Below are 17,325 nucleotides of genomic sequence, written 5' to 3' on the forward strand. Positions count from 1 at the left end.
GTTTATATACATGTATACAATGTGATTTCATAGTCTCCTTGATATTAAACTCTGCATTATAGTAATTTTGTCTCTCCTGTACCATCAGAGACAGATACAGACGTAGTCAGATCATTGATTTTCTTCCTCTAAGGACATGAGTCTATAATCTACAGTACAGGGTTGCAGTAATTTTCACAGAGATTTCTCTAGTCGGTAATAACCAACTTAAAGCAGTGAGTGCTGAGTAGTAACTAGCTATCACGTGTTACAAATGGATCAGACAACTGACCCTGCTAGACCCAAGTAGAATTAGTTTACCCTTTAAAGAGATATCACAAGAAAGTGTTTTGGGCATTGTAACAATTCTAATATGGCATCATTCACAGCAGAAAAAAGACAGGAAGCAATAATTAATTAGCATATTTTGACATAGATGTACACTCGTAATATAAGACTATTTTAATACTGAAAATTGCTTTTCAGTCATGAGAGCTTTATTTTTACTTGAATTGCACATGAGTTTCCTTTAAAAAAAATTATTCTGGCCTTAAGACCTTACATTTTCGTCTTGGGCCTACAGCAAAACTTGCTTAGTACAAACACGGATATTGCAAATTTACGGATATAGCGAAGTCATCTTGGATCCCCAGCTATATAAATTTAATGAATTTCTTATACAGTTATAGCAAAGTAATTTCATAGGTCTCAGTGACTTCGCTATAACCGAGTTTTGCTGTAAAATATTGATTACTACAGGTTACATTATTACTAATAACATTTAAGCATTTTTGAAACTAGATAATTATCTATTTATTCCAACACCTAATTTTTGTGAGATTGTTAATTGAGAAAAAAATTGATGAACTGTAGGTTATTTATGGATTTGTTAAAATACCGGTGATCTTTAACAATACATTTACAAAATATAGATTACCTGGTATGAACTCATAGTAAGCACTAAATCCTCTGCCTTCACGAGCATTATCAGTGTTGAATATTAGGACTAATCGTGACCTTTTGCTGCTGGTGTCGGGGGGAAGATATGGTCCACAGTAACGTTCTTTGAACACCCTGGTGTCTTCTCTACCCTCCTCATCCACAGCTACATAGCCAAAATTACAACTACAAAGAGGATCAAAAAATCCCAAAATTACACCTTCAAAGAGGATCCCAAAATTACACCTACAAAGAGGATCCCAAAATCCTAAATTACACCTACAAAGAGGATCACAAAAACCTAGATTAAACCTACAAAGAGGATCACAAATTTACACCTACAAAGAGGATCCTAAAATTACTTCTACAAAGAGGATCATAAAATCCTAAACACCTACTAAGAGGATCACAAAATCCCCAAATTACACCTTCAAAGAGGATCCCAGAATTACACCTACAAAGAGGATCCCAAAATCTTAAATTACACCTACAAAGTGGATCCCAAAATCCTAAATTACACGTACAAAGAGGATCTCAAAATCCTAAATTACACCTACAAAGAGGATCACAAAAACCTAGATTAAACCTACAAAGAGGATCCTAAAATTACTTCTACAAAGAGGATCATAAAATCCCAAACACCTACTAAGAGGATCACAAAATCCCCAAATTACACCTTCAAAGAGGATCCCAAAATTACACCTACAAAGAGGATAACAAAAACCTAGATTAAACCTACAAAGAGGATCACAAAATTACTTCTACAAAGAGGATCATAAAATCCCAAACACCTACTAAGAGGATCACAAAATCCCAAAATTACACCTGCAAAGAGGATCCCAAAATCCTAAATTACACCTACAAAGAGGATCCCAAAATCCTAAATTACACCTACAAAGAGGATAACAAAACCCTAGATTAAACCTACAAAGAGGATCCTAAAATTACACCTACAAAGAGGATCCCAAAATTACACCTACAAAGAGGATCCCAAAATCACACCTACAAAGAGGATCCCAAAATTACACCTACAAAGAGGATCACAAAATCACACCTACAAAGAGGATCCCAAAATTACACCTACAAAGAGGATCACAAAAAAACACCTACAAAGAGGAACCCAAAATTACACCTACAAAGAGGATCCCAAAATTACACCTACAAAGAAGATCACAAAAACCTAGATTAAACCTACAAAGAGGATCACAAAATCCCAAATAGCACCTACTAAGAGGATCACAAAATCCCAAATAGCACCTACTAACAGGTCGGAGAGAATACTAGAAATCGGGTATTATCCGTGAAATCACGTATAATACTCGATATTAGGGTATCGTTGAATCCGCGAAATCGGGTATAGGAGGTGTAATCACCTAATAAAACTTAAACAATAGGATGGCGCATGTTGCCGAGTTAACTTTCATCTAGATACACGTTTTCTAAAGGTATCACTAGCCAAGTAAGAATTTGGGCGTCAAGATTAATGCGCTCGGGACAACAAATACCCGTGGAGCTCAGTACATTTCATGATCTGCACACAAAAAAAGGCGTTCGATTTGCTTTACATTTTTCCTTATGTTGAAAGTATATGCATCTTCCTTAAACGTTCATTCCCAACACAACAGAATTGTAAAGTATCAGAATTCGGGAATTTATAATAATTCCACATCAACACGACAAACATGAACAATTTGTAAATAAATCAAATTATACGGAAACACGTTTCACACACCAGATATGATGCCATGTATAAACAAGGGATTGTCTTTCGTATCTAATTATGTGTCATTAATTACTTTCACATTCATCTTGTGCATAAAATCAAATTTATTTATGAATGTATAAATAATGTAATGATAATAATGTCTAAAATTTTGGCTAAAAGAACCCTCTTTCTCTTTTTTTGAAAAGCTTTTCTTTTTTATTTATCATTCAAACATATTGTAGAATATGTCTTCAACATTTTAGCAGAGACAGTGATAGTTTCAGGAATACAGCTTATGAGAGAACATAACTGTTGATCGTTTAATTTCGCTAAGTCATCAATATTTTACCATTTCTTTGCGACTTCAAAGGGGGGGGGGGGGGGCAAAAGGCTTATTGACCACCTCTGACAAAACAACCACGACTGTGTTCTAAATGTGTCCAAGAGACCTCTCTTTGAATTTCACGGTCGGTTAAACCCGGTCATATATTTTTAATCGTAGGGAAGATTTATTCATATACATTGTAGGTATACAAAAAGCAACCTGTTATTTTCTAACACAATATGAGACTACAAGTAACTAGAATTCAGGTTTATTTTTTAAACACATTTTTTCATTATAGATGAGTATTAGGAAAAGTTATTGCCATGAGTAATACATATCATAGATAAATTAAAAAGAAAACTGTGACATATTGTTTAGAACCAATCAGATAGTGCGTTGTATTAGCATATTATAATGTGGTATAAGATAGCGATATAAAAAAAATATAGAAAGTTAAGAGTTAAGATTTACCCTGTCTATCAAATAGTATAATAAAGAAAGGAAGTGGCTATGATTTTTATGAAATTTTAATGTCCTATGAGGAATTATATTCCCAAAAAGTAAGACAAGAGTTTCCAAGGCAATTGAACACTCCATTATTTCAGTTTGTTCATAAACATGTTCATAAACGTAAAAACTATAAGAAATGTGAAAACTTGACTATGTAATTCATATTTCAGTATGACTGTACCTTGATCTACATTGAGAAATTCAATGTATTATAAGCTCATGAAAAGATGTACACATTTGACTTTTATTTATACCCCCCCCCCCCCCAAAAAAAAAAAACAACTAGAAAATCCTGTTCATATGACTTCTCGCTCTCAATTTTCTCACAAATGCATAAAATAAAGGTAAAATAGCATATCTTGTATCGTTTAAAATGCAACCAAAATTTACGGTGTCTTTGAATAATCAAAGTACTGAAAGTACTGAAAAGGGGTTAGCATGCTTTCATCGAACATGTACAGTGTACAATAACAAAAAATGCATTGAATGATGATATTAAAGTAGGCATGCATATCTTTTTTCCAGTGTCATCAGCGAAGAAGCAGACACACTGAATTTTGTAGTACTTAACTAAATGGTATAACCAATAACATCCCAGACTGATGTCACAAATGTTTGTTTCAAAATATCAACCTGAGATTTTCAGTTTGAAAGACAGGAAGTTCAATTTCAAAAATTTCTCCCTAATTGTCTCCATTGGTGGCGTCCAAAAGTGCTCAGAACGAAAAAAAATTATGTTGATGTTGCAAATTTAACTGGCTTTCATGCTCTATTGATTCTGAAATTAGGTACCTGTAAAGGCTACTATAGCAAACAACTCAAAAAGAAAATAAAATGATAATTCAAATTCTTTAGATTAATTGATTTGGAGTACTGTACATAGATCTTTAGCTGGCTAGTCTGAGAAAAACGGATGGACGAGCAGAGAATTAATTAATTTCAGAGAGCTTCAGTTTCGTAGGCTCACTGCCGGTCAGCAGGTGTGACCTGTCATTGGGGATGCTTACTTCTCCTAGGCACCGGAACTTTCAAGGATCTGTTTTTCTTTTGAGACCGATCACTGTTCATTCTTTTTTTTTGATACAGATACTGAGTACATCTGTTTATTAATATTATGAACTATTTCTCTCACAGGAAGAAAGACAAGTAAACAAGATAATAAAGTTTTAAGAAATGTACATTATTGACTTTTCATACAATTAAATGTTCGAATAAGTAAATGGTATATGACAATTATTTTAAAAAGAGTCTTGCACGATATGTATAAATGAACATATACTGAGTATTTGGCAAATATTTTTCATGACATATTGTAAAAAAAAAAAAAAAAAAAAACGTGTGGAAAGGAAAGTTGTTGTTTAATCCATCAATACTAGTATTTTAAAAATTCAAAGGTTCACTAAAAGTCAGTGTATAACAAACAATTTAATTGTCCATTGCAAGAATTACCTAGGTATCATTGTCACTTTCTTCAATATGTCGCATAAGCAATACATTGTTTGTTTTGTTTTTTTTACTAAAAACAAGTATGCGGATTTCTATCAATATGTCTGTAAGCATCTGTATTTAAATTTTTATTTCTTCTCAAAGGCTCAAAATGATAATTAACAAATTGGACAAATTCAAATTTAAAAAGTATTTTTACAACTTATACCTTGCATAGGAATTTAGCAAACTTTCAAAAATAATCATTCATTAGATATAATTTTCAATTTGTGCTTATCGTCAAGATTTTTCATGCCTCTTTTTTCTGTGCATATTTTATATCGGCTGATTTTTAGAAAAGGATCGAATGCCGATTAAATTTTTTTCTCCAATTTTTTAAAATTAATGTTAGTATTTTCAGGCTCCCATTATTTTTTTTTAAATAAAAATGTGATCGTTTAAAATCGTTTGTAATAATTAGACTGAGTACAGAATTTATCCCTGGAAACAAAGCTTTTTATCATCTTTTAAATAATTTCAATTGAGAAAAAAAGGAGAAGAAAACAAATGTTTCATTATGGAAGTAATCCATAACTGTACAACTTACAGATATATTCAGTATTTTTATAAAAAGGCTTTCTTCATGTACTATTATTACTTAAGTTAATTAAAGGGATGCCTTAATATTTTGGAAAATGAAACTCAATCGAGAGATTCTCCGATGTTTTGCAGTCGGTAATAACCTTCAACCCCTTTAGCCAGTAATTAACCCGTCCTCCCTGTGCCCAGTAGCATAATTCGGTCAAATATTTATTGTTCCTGAGGGGTGCCTTATAATTAATCACAGGCATCTGAATTTTTATCAGTAAGTCTCTAAATTAGCCAAATATCGAAACATTCTACCCCCTCTATATATAAATACACAAGGTGTCCAACGCCATTTTGACCACCTGTTCGATTCAGGCTTCAATTTAACACATAAATCGGAAATGCCTACTGGTTTTCGTGTAGCATTGGGTTCAAATATGATATTTCTCACTATACATTTCTTCCTAAAGTTTAAATCTAATGTGTTGATAATGTTATCAGCTAAACTTCATGCTGACTTCGAATTTCGTCACAGGGCCCGATCGCCATCAGCTGATGTCACGGAAATTCAATCTCGACACCAAATGCTCCTATACATAAACTTTTTTTAATACAACAATTATAAATTTATTTCATTGACAAACAAAATCAGAAAAAAATTAAAAAACCGAAAGATTATGTTGTTTTGATAGTCTTGATTTTATTTAACATATGTTATATGTGTTAGAAACAAATCAAAGGTACTAGGTAGAGGCTTTGTTGAAGTTTCCGTTGTCGATAGGTAGCGCCTTATGGAAGTTTCCGGTGTCGATAAAAATCGGACACATGCCATAAAGCGGTTAGCGAAGCTAACCGCTTAAAAATTTCATGCTAAATTGACATAAAGAAAGATACTCACCTTCAATTAGCTATTTTCATACTGTTTTCCCGTGGGTATTTTTTTAATCTTATTTTATTTTCTTCTTTATAATAACGTTGGTATTCTATTATGGCAGAGATATACAATTATGCCTCGCTTATACTGTACTCTCTAACTGTTAGGAATAATTTATATTTAAGGAATTTTTGAGTAAAAATACTAACGCGGCAGTTAGTCGTTTAATAAATTTCACGTTTTGTATGCACAAATTAGAAAATTAGTATATGGAATACTTTTGGGAAATAAAGACAAACGAAGTGTAGTTATTTGTTTTTAAAAATTATTTATAATCCATTGTGCTTTGTTACACCAAGCGGATTATAAAAAAGCGTAAACTAGGTTTAATAAAAATAAATCCCATATTATACTCGATAATCTGGCCAAGAATTAGCTTTAGTCACTCTTTATAATTTAATTTTTAAATAGATAAACAACTGTGGATGTAAAATTGTGTTGCTTTATATGAGTTCAAATTTGTCGCTCAATAATACAATCGTAGTAACGGAAGTGATGGGAAGCAAGGGGAGGTAATAACTGATATATAGATCTAGCAGCCATGATGCTTGTTTACATGAGGTAAGATCGAGCAACTGTTTGAAGTTAAAGGTACATTCATTAAATCTGGAATTTTTCATGAATCCGAAGGACTGGAAATGAGGGGATTGATGGATACAGATGATTCAGCTGGTTGTCAAGGGGGTGTGTCCCCATACCAAACCAGATTATACAAAATGTTATGCGTTCCTTTTTGGAAATCAACCAATGAGAGACAAGAATACAAACAGAATTAAATTATTTCACGTGAAAGGGACGCCATATATTTCAGTAAAAATACATAACGCGGCGTTAGTCGTTTAATTTCTTTTAAATTTCACGTTTTGTGAATAGTGCACAAATTATAAAATTAAGTATATGGAATACTTTAATGGGAAATAAAGACAAACGAAGTGTAGTTATTTGTTTTTAAAAATTATATTGAAAAATAATAACGCCATTGTGTTCTCTTTGTTACACCAGCAGTGTTTGTCGTGTGATTTTAAACTTATTTGACAACCGTATGAATTAGGTTTAATAAAAATAAATCCACAAGATACTGATGTGCAAGTAACAGTTACTGGCATAATGCGCCATTGCTTTATTCTTTAGTTTTTATAGAAAGTTGCACGGAATACCCGATTTTTAAGATTCAACGATACCCTAATATCGAGTATTATATGCGATTTCACGGATAATACCCGATTTCGAGTATTCTCTCTGACCTGATTTTAAGAGGATCACAAAATCACAAACACCTACTAAGATTATCCAAATGTCCCAAATAACTTCAAAGGTATAAAATTGTTAACAAAAATAAAAAGCAAACAGTCAATGATAGATACATGTTCTTTCCCATTACATATCTTGTCTCATCAATAATACTTACTCTGGCATACTGCCAGGAATGGAGAAATCGGTGAATTTGATTTTAACTTTTTCTAGTCTTTCTTGGTTGTACAGACCATCAATATAGTAAACACAGGTAATATTGACAGGAAATTTTCTTGGGTAGCCAGGTGACTTTATAGTTCCGTTTCTAGAATTATTGCTGATTATCCGCATATCACAAGCTGTATTAAAAGAAGAGATGATCAGTAATAAATGTATGGTTTCAGAAGTCACTGGATGTTTTCTACAAAATTCCCTTTTCCTTGGTGTGTCACCATTCAATGCTACCTCTCATAAGTATCAATTTCATCTTTAAACAAGAGCAAGACAATATAAATTCTAAAACTTTGCAAAGCACTAAGAGCAAAAAATTCTTTTTAACTATTTCATATTTCACAATCTAAAGCAATCTAATATTATTTTGAAATCCAAATTTAGTTCCAAATTCAAACAATTCTCAAATAAATTACTTTACAAAATGGCTGTAATCAGCTTGTAATCGATTACGTTTGAAATCCAAAATAATTGTTATTTAATTTTTTACTTTTGAAAGTTACCCATCCCAGCTACTGTCTTCATGTAAGACTAATGACACATATTAATTTAGCTAGTACTGAACACCTAATGGGTAAGACTTACCTGTCCCTTTGATATGATACAATGATACATATTAAGTTAACTAGTACTGGACATCTAATGGTTAAGACTTATTGGTCCCTTGGCGTTTGATATATGATACAATGATACATATTATGTTAACTAGTACTGGACACCTAATGGTTAAGACTTACCAGTCCCTTTGATATGATACATATTCTGAGACTCCATTGGCTTATCTGAAATATATTACAAGTAAACATAACTTTGACATTTGAATATATAACCAAGACAAACTTTTAATTTCATACATGTTTATTATGCAAACTTTAATTTGTTTTACAAAACACTTACTGAAATGGCAAAAGTGAACTTGTTTAAAAGTTTCTTTTTTAAATGCTTGTATTTTCCCAAAAGGTTATATCTCAAAAGATTCATTTTTAACTTGTAAGAAACCTTTTAAAAATCAAATTTTTAAAATGTCTGCGCTCATGAATCTTATTTTACATAAATTGGACAAAGTCATGGAATGTACTATCTACATCATTATAGACTTGGTAGCTTACATATTCATTTTTTTTAATTTAAATTCTCTAATACTTCATATTGAACACGGTAACTGGTATGTAGCACATATGGAATGCTCTGATACATTGGATTTCTTTATTTAACCCCCCCATTAACAACTTTGAATTGTAATGGAGATCAGAGATAAATTCTAGTTTAATTCACCCCCTTTTCCTATTCACACTCTGTCTTTGCCAACAACATCAGTCTGAGGGCCTGAGTGCTAAATAAATTTAAAAAATTTAAATTTCAAGACATACAACATATTGGGGGAGATAGCTCTTGAGATTTCAATCAAATGTTTCACATAATGCTAATTTTGACATTAATTATGAATCGTTAAAATGAAGAGCCATGTGATCCCGATGTAATAAATGAAATAAAAATAGAATAGAGGCTTTAATTTGATTGTTATTTCTTTTGGAATATCAATTCTTATCCTTGATCACTTGCGCAATTGCAATAAATCTTTCCCCTTCATGAAAAAGAAAAAAAGACAGATTCCTTAAGAAGTGATACTGCTACTATATATTGTTTTACAATCTGCCAAATAACATTGATATTACAGGTGTATCTTAATATTATCATTGTACAAATTAAGACATTCCATTGCATTTCTTTCCTTTGAAATAGGTCACTGACGAAAGAGAACCAACTCTTAAAATGTAGGAGGCTGTTTCTTTGTAACAGCCATTTATAATGTAAATGGATCAATATAATTCAAGTGAAAAATACTGACCTAATTTTACAATATCTTTTATAAAATGAAAAGAGACATTGAAGCCTCTCCTGGTGAATTTATAATCTACGTTGGTATGGTACGGATCAGCTACAGCCCCCATCCTCCCGGCCCTGGTTATAAACTCCATAAACAGGTTCTCTCCTGAGGAGTAGAAAGTCACAGCACTGTGTTCACCGCAAAACTTACTGAGGACAGGCGACTGTCTGCTGGCTCCATCATAAACCGTCAGGGAATCGTAGGGACAGCTGTCACAAAATACAATCAGCAATTAATGATTTAATTATTATCATGTACAGAAAAAAAACTCAGTTCTAGTAAAGGCGTCATGTAGAGTTGGGTATTGCAAGTGAAAACCATATTGCGATGTATTGCAATATTTTACTTTGAATATTGCAATACACATGTATATTGTAGATTAATTATCATTAATACATTTGAGCAGAATGTTTGAAATGCTGTCAAGTTAAAAGACTATTTGAATTTACCTGGTTTAATTAAAGGGGGAAGAGGGACAAGACAAGAATAACACTTTACTTCTAATAAAAAACCAGGTAAAATAGTAAAACAAGAACTCTCTTGGAGAATTTTTTAAATTAAAAAAAGGTTTTTTAAAGAATATACGTGTACGAGGGTTGTCCCATAAAATCGTGGACAAAGCGTTTTTCTCGAAAAGTAATGGGCGCACTAAGCTAAAAATTTCAGTAAATGTTTATTTATCATATTTAAGTTCATGATAATTTTTTTGATAAAATATATGCAAAAATAAAGATTGTATTATGCTTGAATGTGCACGAGGTATTGTCCTACGGCGCACGGTCAAAAAACCAACGTTTTATTAAAGAATACACAAGTTTGGATTCAAAATAAAAGTTTTAAATACAAAAGATTTGGATTAAAATTATCCTAATTCAATTCCACAATCAATTTTGTAGTCTTTGTAAAAATTTTAAAGCATTTGCTTAATTTTTGGCAGTTTCTCGAGCATTCGAAATGGGAAAGTGGTAAACACAACACATGAAAAATGGCGACGTTTTTTGACGTTACGGCGCACCGGAGAGCAGTTTAGTTTTATTACGATGTTGTAATGACACCTTTAGAGACTTGAAATGACCATAGAAGAAAAAAGATTATAAAATATCACCATATCTTAAGTATGCAAATGAAATAGGAGTTTTCTTAGCGAAGTTTTTTTTGATCGAGTCCCTGGGGAGTACAAAACATACGGACAAACTGCTAATGTAATAGCAAAAGACGCTGTCACAGTAGACCGCCGATACGAGATTTTCTATTAGTTGAAGGATGGTGAGTAACTTACTAATAAATCTTCAGAAAAATTGAAGTCATCAAATGTTATTAAAGATTAAAATAAAACATTCTATATGAAAGTAAATTTATTGTGGTTACAGAATACAATGAAAACAAGTTTAGCTTTTAAAAAAAGCTTAGAGAGTCAGCCAGTGGATTTTTCTTCTCTGTGATAATGTTTTGTAGAACACATGTACTACGGTACTGAAAAAAAAATGCATTATACCGGTATTGCATGTTTTGTCTCTTAATCAAAAGACAGATATATTGTAAAAAAAGTTCAATTTCACAAAACATAATTCCATGAAATTATAAACCAATGTAAAGGAGTATGGGGAACATGACAGTTTTAACAATGAAATTCCTATCACCCTGTTAAAGTTTGTCAGGTTGCAGGTTGAATCACTCAGTGCTACTGTATTTAGACAACAAAGACACCCTTGCCCCTGCGATAAAATAACAGCCATACTGAACCTTTAATTGAGAATATCAATAAAGGGCCAGTTAAATACATGTAACCAGTACGTACATTTTCTAGTACTTCTAGATTAGAAAAATTTCATTAAAACAGGTAACATGTAAGCTTTGTTTAGCCACTAATTTTGTATTTTTTATTTAAGTTTGTATATAATCCATTTGACCTAGCTAGCTGAATTTAAACTTGAAACTTAAACGAAGTGAATTGAAACAAAATAAACAACACAATGATGGTTAACAAATTCATTTATCAAACCTCTATGGTAAGAAAACTATAAATCCGTAAATCTGATTGCCACAACATAAATGGTCTCTTTCACTAAACAAGCTGATTCAGAGAATCTGCGTCTCCCACGCAGATCTAAAAAAAAAAGGGGGGGGGGTAATATGGGGCCATATGTTTCGCTGTAGTATATTATAAAAATTTAAAAAAAGCAAAAGTGTTTCTTTTGTACTGGAAATGAAAGTTTTAAATAATAAAGTGAAAATTTCATCGAGATATTGCACGGACACAAAGGTGATTTCATAACCTTGATCGCAGTGATGTTAAAATTTTTCACTCTAAATATTTCAAGGAATTGAAAGTGATACAGACAGAACTACAGACAGGGGCATGGAAGGACAGGCAGACCGAAATAAAATATCCTCCACTCTCAGCGGGGGACATTACAAACGAGCAACCGAGTTGTGTCGTATAATCTTTTCCGTTGTATGCTTTAACAAGTCAGTTTTTTGCATCGGGATCGAAATGATGTAATGAAAACGAAAGTAAAAGTAGTAAAAACTGAATAACTTCAAATCTCTATTAAACCAATGTTTATGTCGCAGATTTAAATACATAAATAAAATACCTTCAACATACTTTACAAAAGACCTTAAATTAACGCGTCAAACACTGTGCGATATGAATTCAAGTTTCAGCATCGAACCAGTTTAAATGTTAAAAATTGAAAGATAGAAATATAAGCATAAATGACTTATTTAAGTTGAATTTAAATTTTCGTGGTGTTATATGAATTTTACTGAAATGAAATTTTGATTTGTGGTTATTCCAAAAGCAAGCGCATTTGAAGTTCTTCGTATCATAACTAGTCAGCCCGCGGGCTGACTAACTAGAAAGAAATTGTAACCTATTTTCATGCGTTTTGGTGTTTTAGTCTAACCCAACCTAATTTCACATAATGACATACGATCAAAAAATGGCCTATATGCTCCTGGTATAGCATGAAGGTGTTTAAAATGACATGAAAGTTATTTAAAAATAATTAAAGCAACACTGCAACAAGTGAAATCATGGATGACCATTTACTTGTAATATGTACATTTATATTGAACTTGACATTTCATAGCGATGTCGACCGTGTAGATTCCATGTGAGATTTTGATAACCACAGTACACATGGTATACACCCTGTAGAAATGTTTTATATATTTTCTTATTTATTTTATTTTAAATTAGGTCTCATTAATTATGAATTTTATTTTAAAGTAAGATATTTAAAATTGCAACAGTGAATTAAAAGCTTCCTCTCTCTCTCTTCCCTCTTTCTCCCGAATGAAGCTGACGAAGTATTCTTTCAATCAGATTTTTTTTTAAAAAAGCATTTAGGAAGTTAGGGGACGACCATTTGATTCTGAGGGGGGGGGGGGCCTGGCAGAATTTGGAAATAAATAATCTGTCCCTGAAAATATTGAAAATAAATAATCTGTCCTCCTCTGCAAAGAAAATAAATAATCTGACCTTGACTTATGATATTTAAATATTGTGAAAATACCTTTTTATTTCCGTGTAATTTAACCTCAGAATCTTCAATCCAGCATTTTTTTCGCTCGCTTCGCTCGCCATTTTAGAACCAAATAGTATTTAAAATCAGATTACCAGACTGGATACTTGTAGTCAGTTGATCAGCATGGCAATGTGCACTCAGTAGATGTGATGAATCACTTTAAATACAAGCCAATTCTTAAACACCACAAAACATAAATTTTCTTGTCAAAGAAGTATACTTCCCGATAAATTAATACAAAGTATACAGTTGCGGATTTAAGGAAGGCATACATGTGAATGACCCCTCCCCTAAAATTTCAAAGTATCATATGTATAATATTAATATTGCCATACTTTAGTACAATACCAATCTTTTTGTGCCTAGTTTTACTCTTAAAATACACAAAAACCCAAGAGCTTCAGGGGGCTTCGCCCCCTGGGCCCCCTTCATTCAAAGTATAATATGACTAGTATTAATTATGTCATACTTTGGAACATAACTAACCAATTCCTAAATAATTGTGCCTGGTTTTACTCTTAAAATACACAAAAACCCACGAGCTTCAGGGGGCTTCACCCCCTGGACCCCTTAATTCAAAGTATGACATGACCAATATTAATAATGTCATACTTTGGTACATAATAACCAATACCACTACATGTATAATTGTCCTGGTTTTATTCTTAAAATACCCGAAAACCCAAGAGATTCTGGGGGAATTTCCCTCCCTTGGCCTCCACCAGTGCTTCGCCCAGGACCCACTGGGAGCCTTAAGGCGGCCCCAGACCTCTTGCCTGAACGAAGTTATACACGCCCCCCCCCCCATCCTGAATCCGCCTATGGTATATAAATGATTAGTCTTTTAGAATCAATCGATCAAGGTACGTAAGACAAAGAAGAAAATAAATAATCTGTCCTCGATAATCTTGAAAATAAATAATCTGTCCTTGACAGGCATGAAAATAAATAATCCGTCTCAAAAAAATTTGCCAGGCCCCCCCCCCCCCCCCCCCCTCAGAATCAAATGGTCGTCCCCTTACAAGTATTATTTCAGCAGTTTCTACAATAAAGGTTTTTATATATTTTTATAAATATCGTGAAATACCGGTATCTGATTTTCATATCGCGATATATTATCATGGTGATTAATACCGCAATATACCGATATACCGGTAATATTGCACACCCCTACTGATGACCTGTGAATTTGAATTGCTATATTAATAATTTGATATGTTCATATAATCTAAATACTCACTGTGAAAATAAAAACATTGTCAAATGAAATGAAAATAGTGCCATAATCACAATTGCTTGTCTAATGAATTGACTCTCAGAAATCATTGTGTGAAAGATTAATTTTGTTGTTATTCATGGATATCTAGTACATACTGTAAATATGATAATTAATAAAAAACAATGAACACAATGTCGTTATCCAACCCAAGATAGAAGAACATTAAATAAAACGTAGCAACTATTTGGCATCTGATCAGTAAGAACTGTTAGTACAAGAATATTAGTTGCTGTTTCTTGTTTTGTGTCAGATACCAACTTGAAGGATAAATCACTGCTATGATCCCAAGTTTTTTAGTTCAATGTTGTCTTAATAAATTTGTTAGAATCATATTTTTGAAAATTTTCCTTATAAAAGCTGTATATTTATATTTACACGTCATTTTAAATATATATAAACAAATCCTATTGCCAGGTTTAAAATTTGTTTAGAAGTATATACGCTCATCAACTTCAGATAAAAATTGCAAAATGTGTGCAATGCTCCAAATAAGATGTTGTAAATTCAATTAACACTGAGAAACAAGAATTTTTCATAAAATTTTAATTTTATGATTAAATGCTTTTAATTTTACATTTAAACACTCTATCATTATAATTCCTATTACATGAATGTTAAATATTTTTTATTCAAATTGTTCTAACTCTGCAGCGGCAAATCCACCAAGGGAAAGTTTTCATATAACCGAGGCCACAAAGGAGATGGGTAATAATTTGATATGTTCATATAATCTAAATAGCTTCACTGTGAAAATAAAAACATTTCAAATGAAATGATTTTAGTGCCATAATCACAATTGTTGTCATAATGAATTTTGTAAAATCATGTGTAAAGACAATTTTGTTGAGGAAAATTACTGTAAAAAATATGATAATTAATAAAAAACAATGAACACAATTGGGTTCGAACCCAAGAATAAAAATCCTGAAAGGGACAAATCCTCTATTGAGACTAGCACGCTAACCACTGTTACACAAGAATATGAAGTGTGGCATTTGTCATGTTTGTGATATGACCATTGACTTAAGGGACTTCAAGTTTTTTAGTTCGAAAAGTTGAAAGTTATGTCATAAATTTATTTTTCAAAGGTATAGTGGGTCATTGCTCCATAATTTTGGAAACCAAAATATGTATGTTTTTATGCAAACTTTGACTTACCATTCCAATAAAAATGCAGAGAATTACCCACTCATAACGAAAAATAGTGTTATAGTGTGAAAAAAAAGAATTTTTCCTCTGATTCGTGTGTGTATAATATTTCATAGGCTAATAACTTCAATTTTCATGAGATTTGTGCAAGTTGTAGAGATTTTACATAAAGTATACTTTAATGTTAGATGAAATATTAAGGAAAATTTTGATAAAATTGAGATTCAATTTTTCACCTTCATGTTTGTCGCGCTTTGGGCTTATCTCTCGTCATGTTCACCCATCTCCTTTACTATATCACGAGTATCCTTCCAAAAATGTTTTCATTATTATACAGAAACAGTCATGGGACATTTATTGTCCCCCCCCCTTTCGCGTAAGCGAGGGGACATTAAATCTCATATATCTGTTCATCTGTCAGTCTATCCATCTGTCTTTCTGTTCATCCATCACAAAAACTTGAACCTTAGTCATATCTTTTGAATGAGAAGAGATAGGACTTTCAAATTACACAATCATGTGTATTATCTATATGACAAGGCCTTTCTAAATACACTATAATTTTTGACACCAAAACCTTGACCTTCAATTTTGACCTATTTTAAAAAAATTTAAACAATACTTTGAACTGCATGGCCATAACTTTTGAATAGGAAGAGATAGGGTTTTCATATAGTACACTGTGATTTTTGACCTCGTGACACTGACCTTAAAGTTTGTCCTACTTTTTAAAAACATTATCTTTGGTCATGAATTCTTAATGAGAAGAGAAAGGGTTTTCATATTTAACCTGTGTATTGCCTGTGACAAGACCTTTCTAAATACACTACGATTTTTGATCTTGTGACCTTGACCTTGAAGTTTGACCTACTTTTAATTTTTTTTTCATTTTTCCTTATAACTTTTGATTGTGAAGAGATAAGGGTTTCATATTTGACATATGCATTACCTATGACAAGATATTTCCAGGTATGCTATGATTTCTGACCTCTTGACCTTGACCTTTACAACTGACCTTATTTGAAAAAAATTTAACCTTGGTGATAATTTCTAATATTTGACACAATATGTCATAAAAAATACACATTTCACCCACAAAGACACTGAAAGCCAGGGACCACAATTCTTTGACTTTGCTTGCTAAACCAGATAATGAGACATTTTTTTGTTCCCCGCTTGAAAAGTGGGGGATATTAATTTGGGTCTGTCCGTCCGTCCGTCCGTCCATCCATCCATCCGTCTTTCTGTCTGTAATGCTTTCGTTTCCACACAATATCTCGAGAACCCTTTGAGCGTTCGAATTAAAATTTTGCATAGCAACTCCCTATAAACTAAAGAAGAACCCTATTGATTTTGAGGTCAAAAGGTCAAAGGTCAAGGTCATAAATTTGCATATTCTGTCTGTTATAACACTTTCGTTTCTGCACAGTATCTTGAGGACCCTTTGAGCGTTTGCAATAAAATTTTACATAACAACTCCCTGTGGCCTAAGGAAGACCCCTATTGATTTTGAGGTCAAAAGGTCAAAGTTCGTCGTAAATTTATATATTCTGTCTGTTTGTTGCACTATCATTTCCGGGCGATATTTCAAGAAGATTTTGAGCTTT

The 17,325-nt window shown here is 32.4% G+C and overlaps 1 protein-coding gene across 4 annotated transcripts in view; it reads right to left on the bottom strand.

Moving 5' to 3' along the window:
* The window catches only part of LOC134278752 (cubilin-like), a 123,469-nt gene that overhangs the window by 60,832 nt on the left and 45,312 nt on the right, over nt 1-17,325 (bottom strand). For all 4 annotated transcript variants that reach the window (XM_062761041.1, XM_062761040.1, XM_062761043.1 and 1 more), the window contains 4 exons: nt 9,719-9,966; nt 8,607-8,651; nt 7,814-7,997; nt 917-1,104 (listed from right to left, as the gene is read on the bottom strand). In XM_062761041.1, coding sequence (XP_062617025.1) covers nt 917-1,104; nt 7,814-7,997; nt 8,607-8,651; nt 9,719-9,966 — 665 coding nt within the window. The remainder of the gene's footprint in view (nt 1-916; nt 1,105-7,813; nt 7,998-8,606; nt 8,652-9,718; nt 9,967-17,325) is intronic.

Source organism: Saccostrea cucullata, unplaced genomic scaffold (assembly GCF_032062105.1).
Source record: "Saccostrea cucullata isolate Sc308-1 unplaced genomic scaffold, CSIRO_AGI_Scuc_v1 ctg909, whole genome shotgun sequence".
Taxonomy (NCBI): Eukaryota; Metazoa; Mollusca; class Bivalvia; order Ostreida; family Ostreidae; genus Saccostrea; species Saccostrea cuccullata.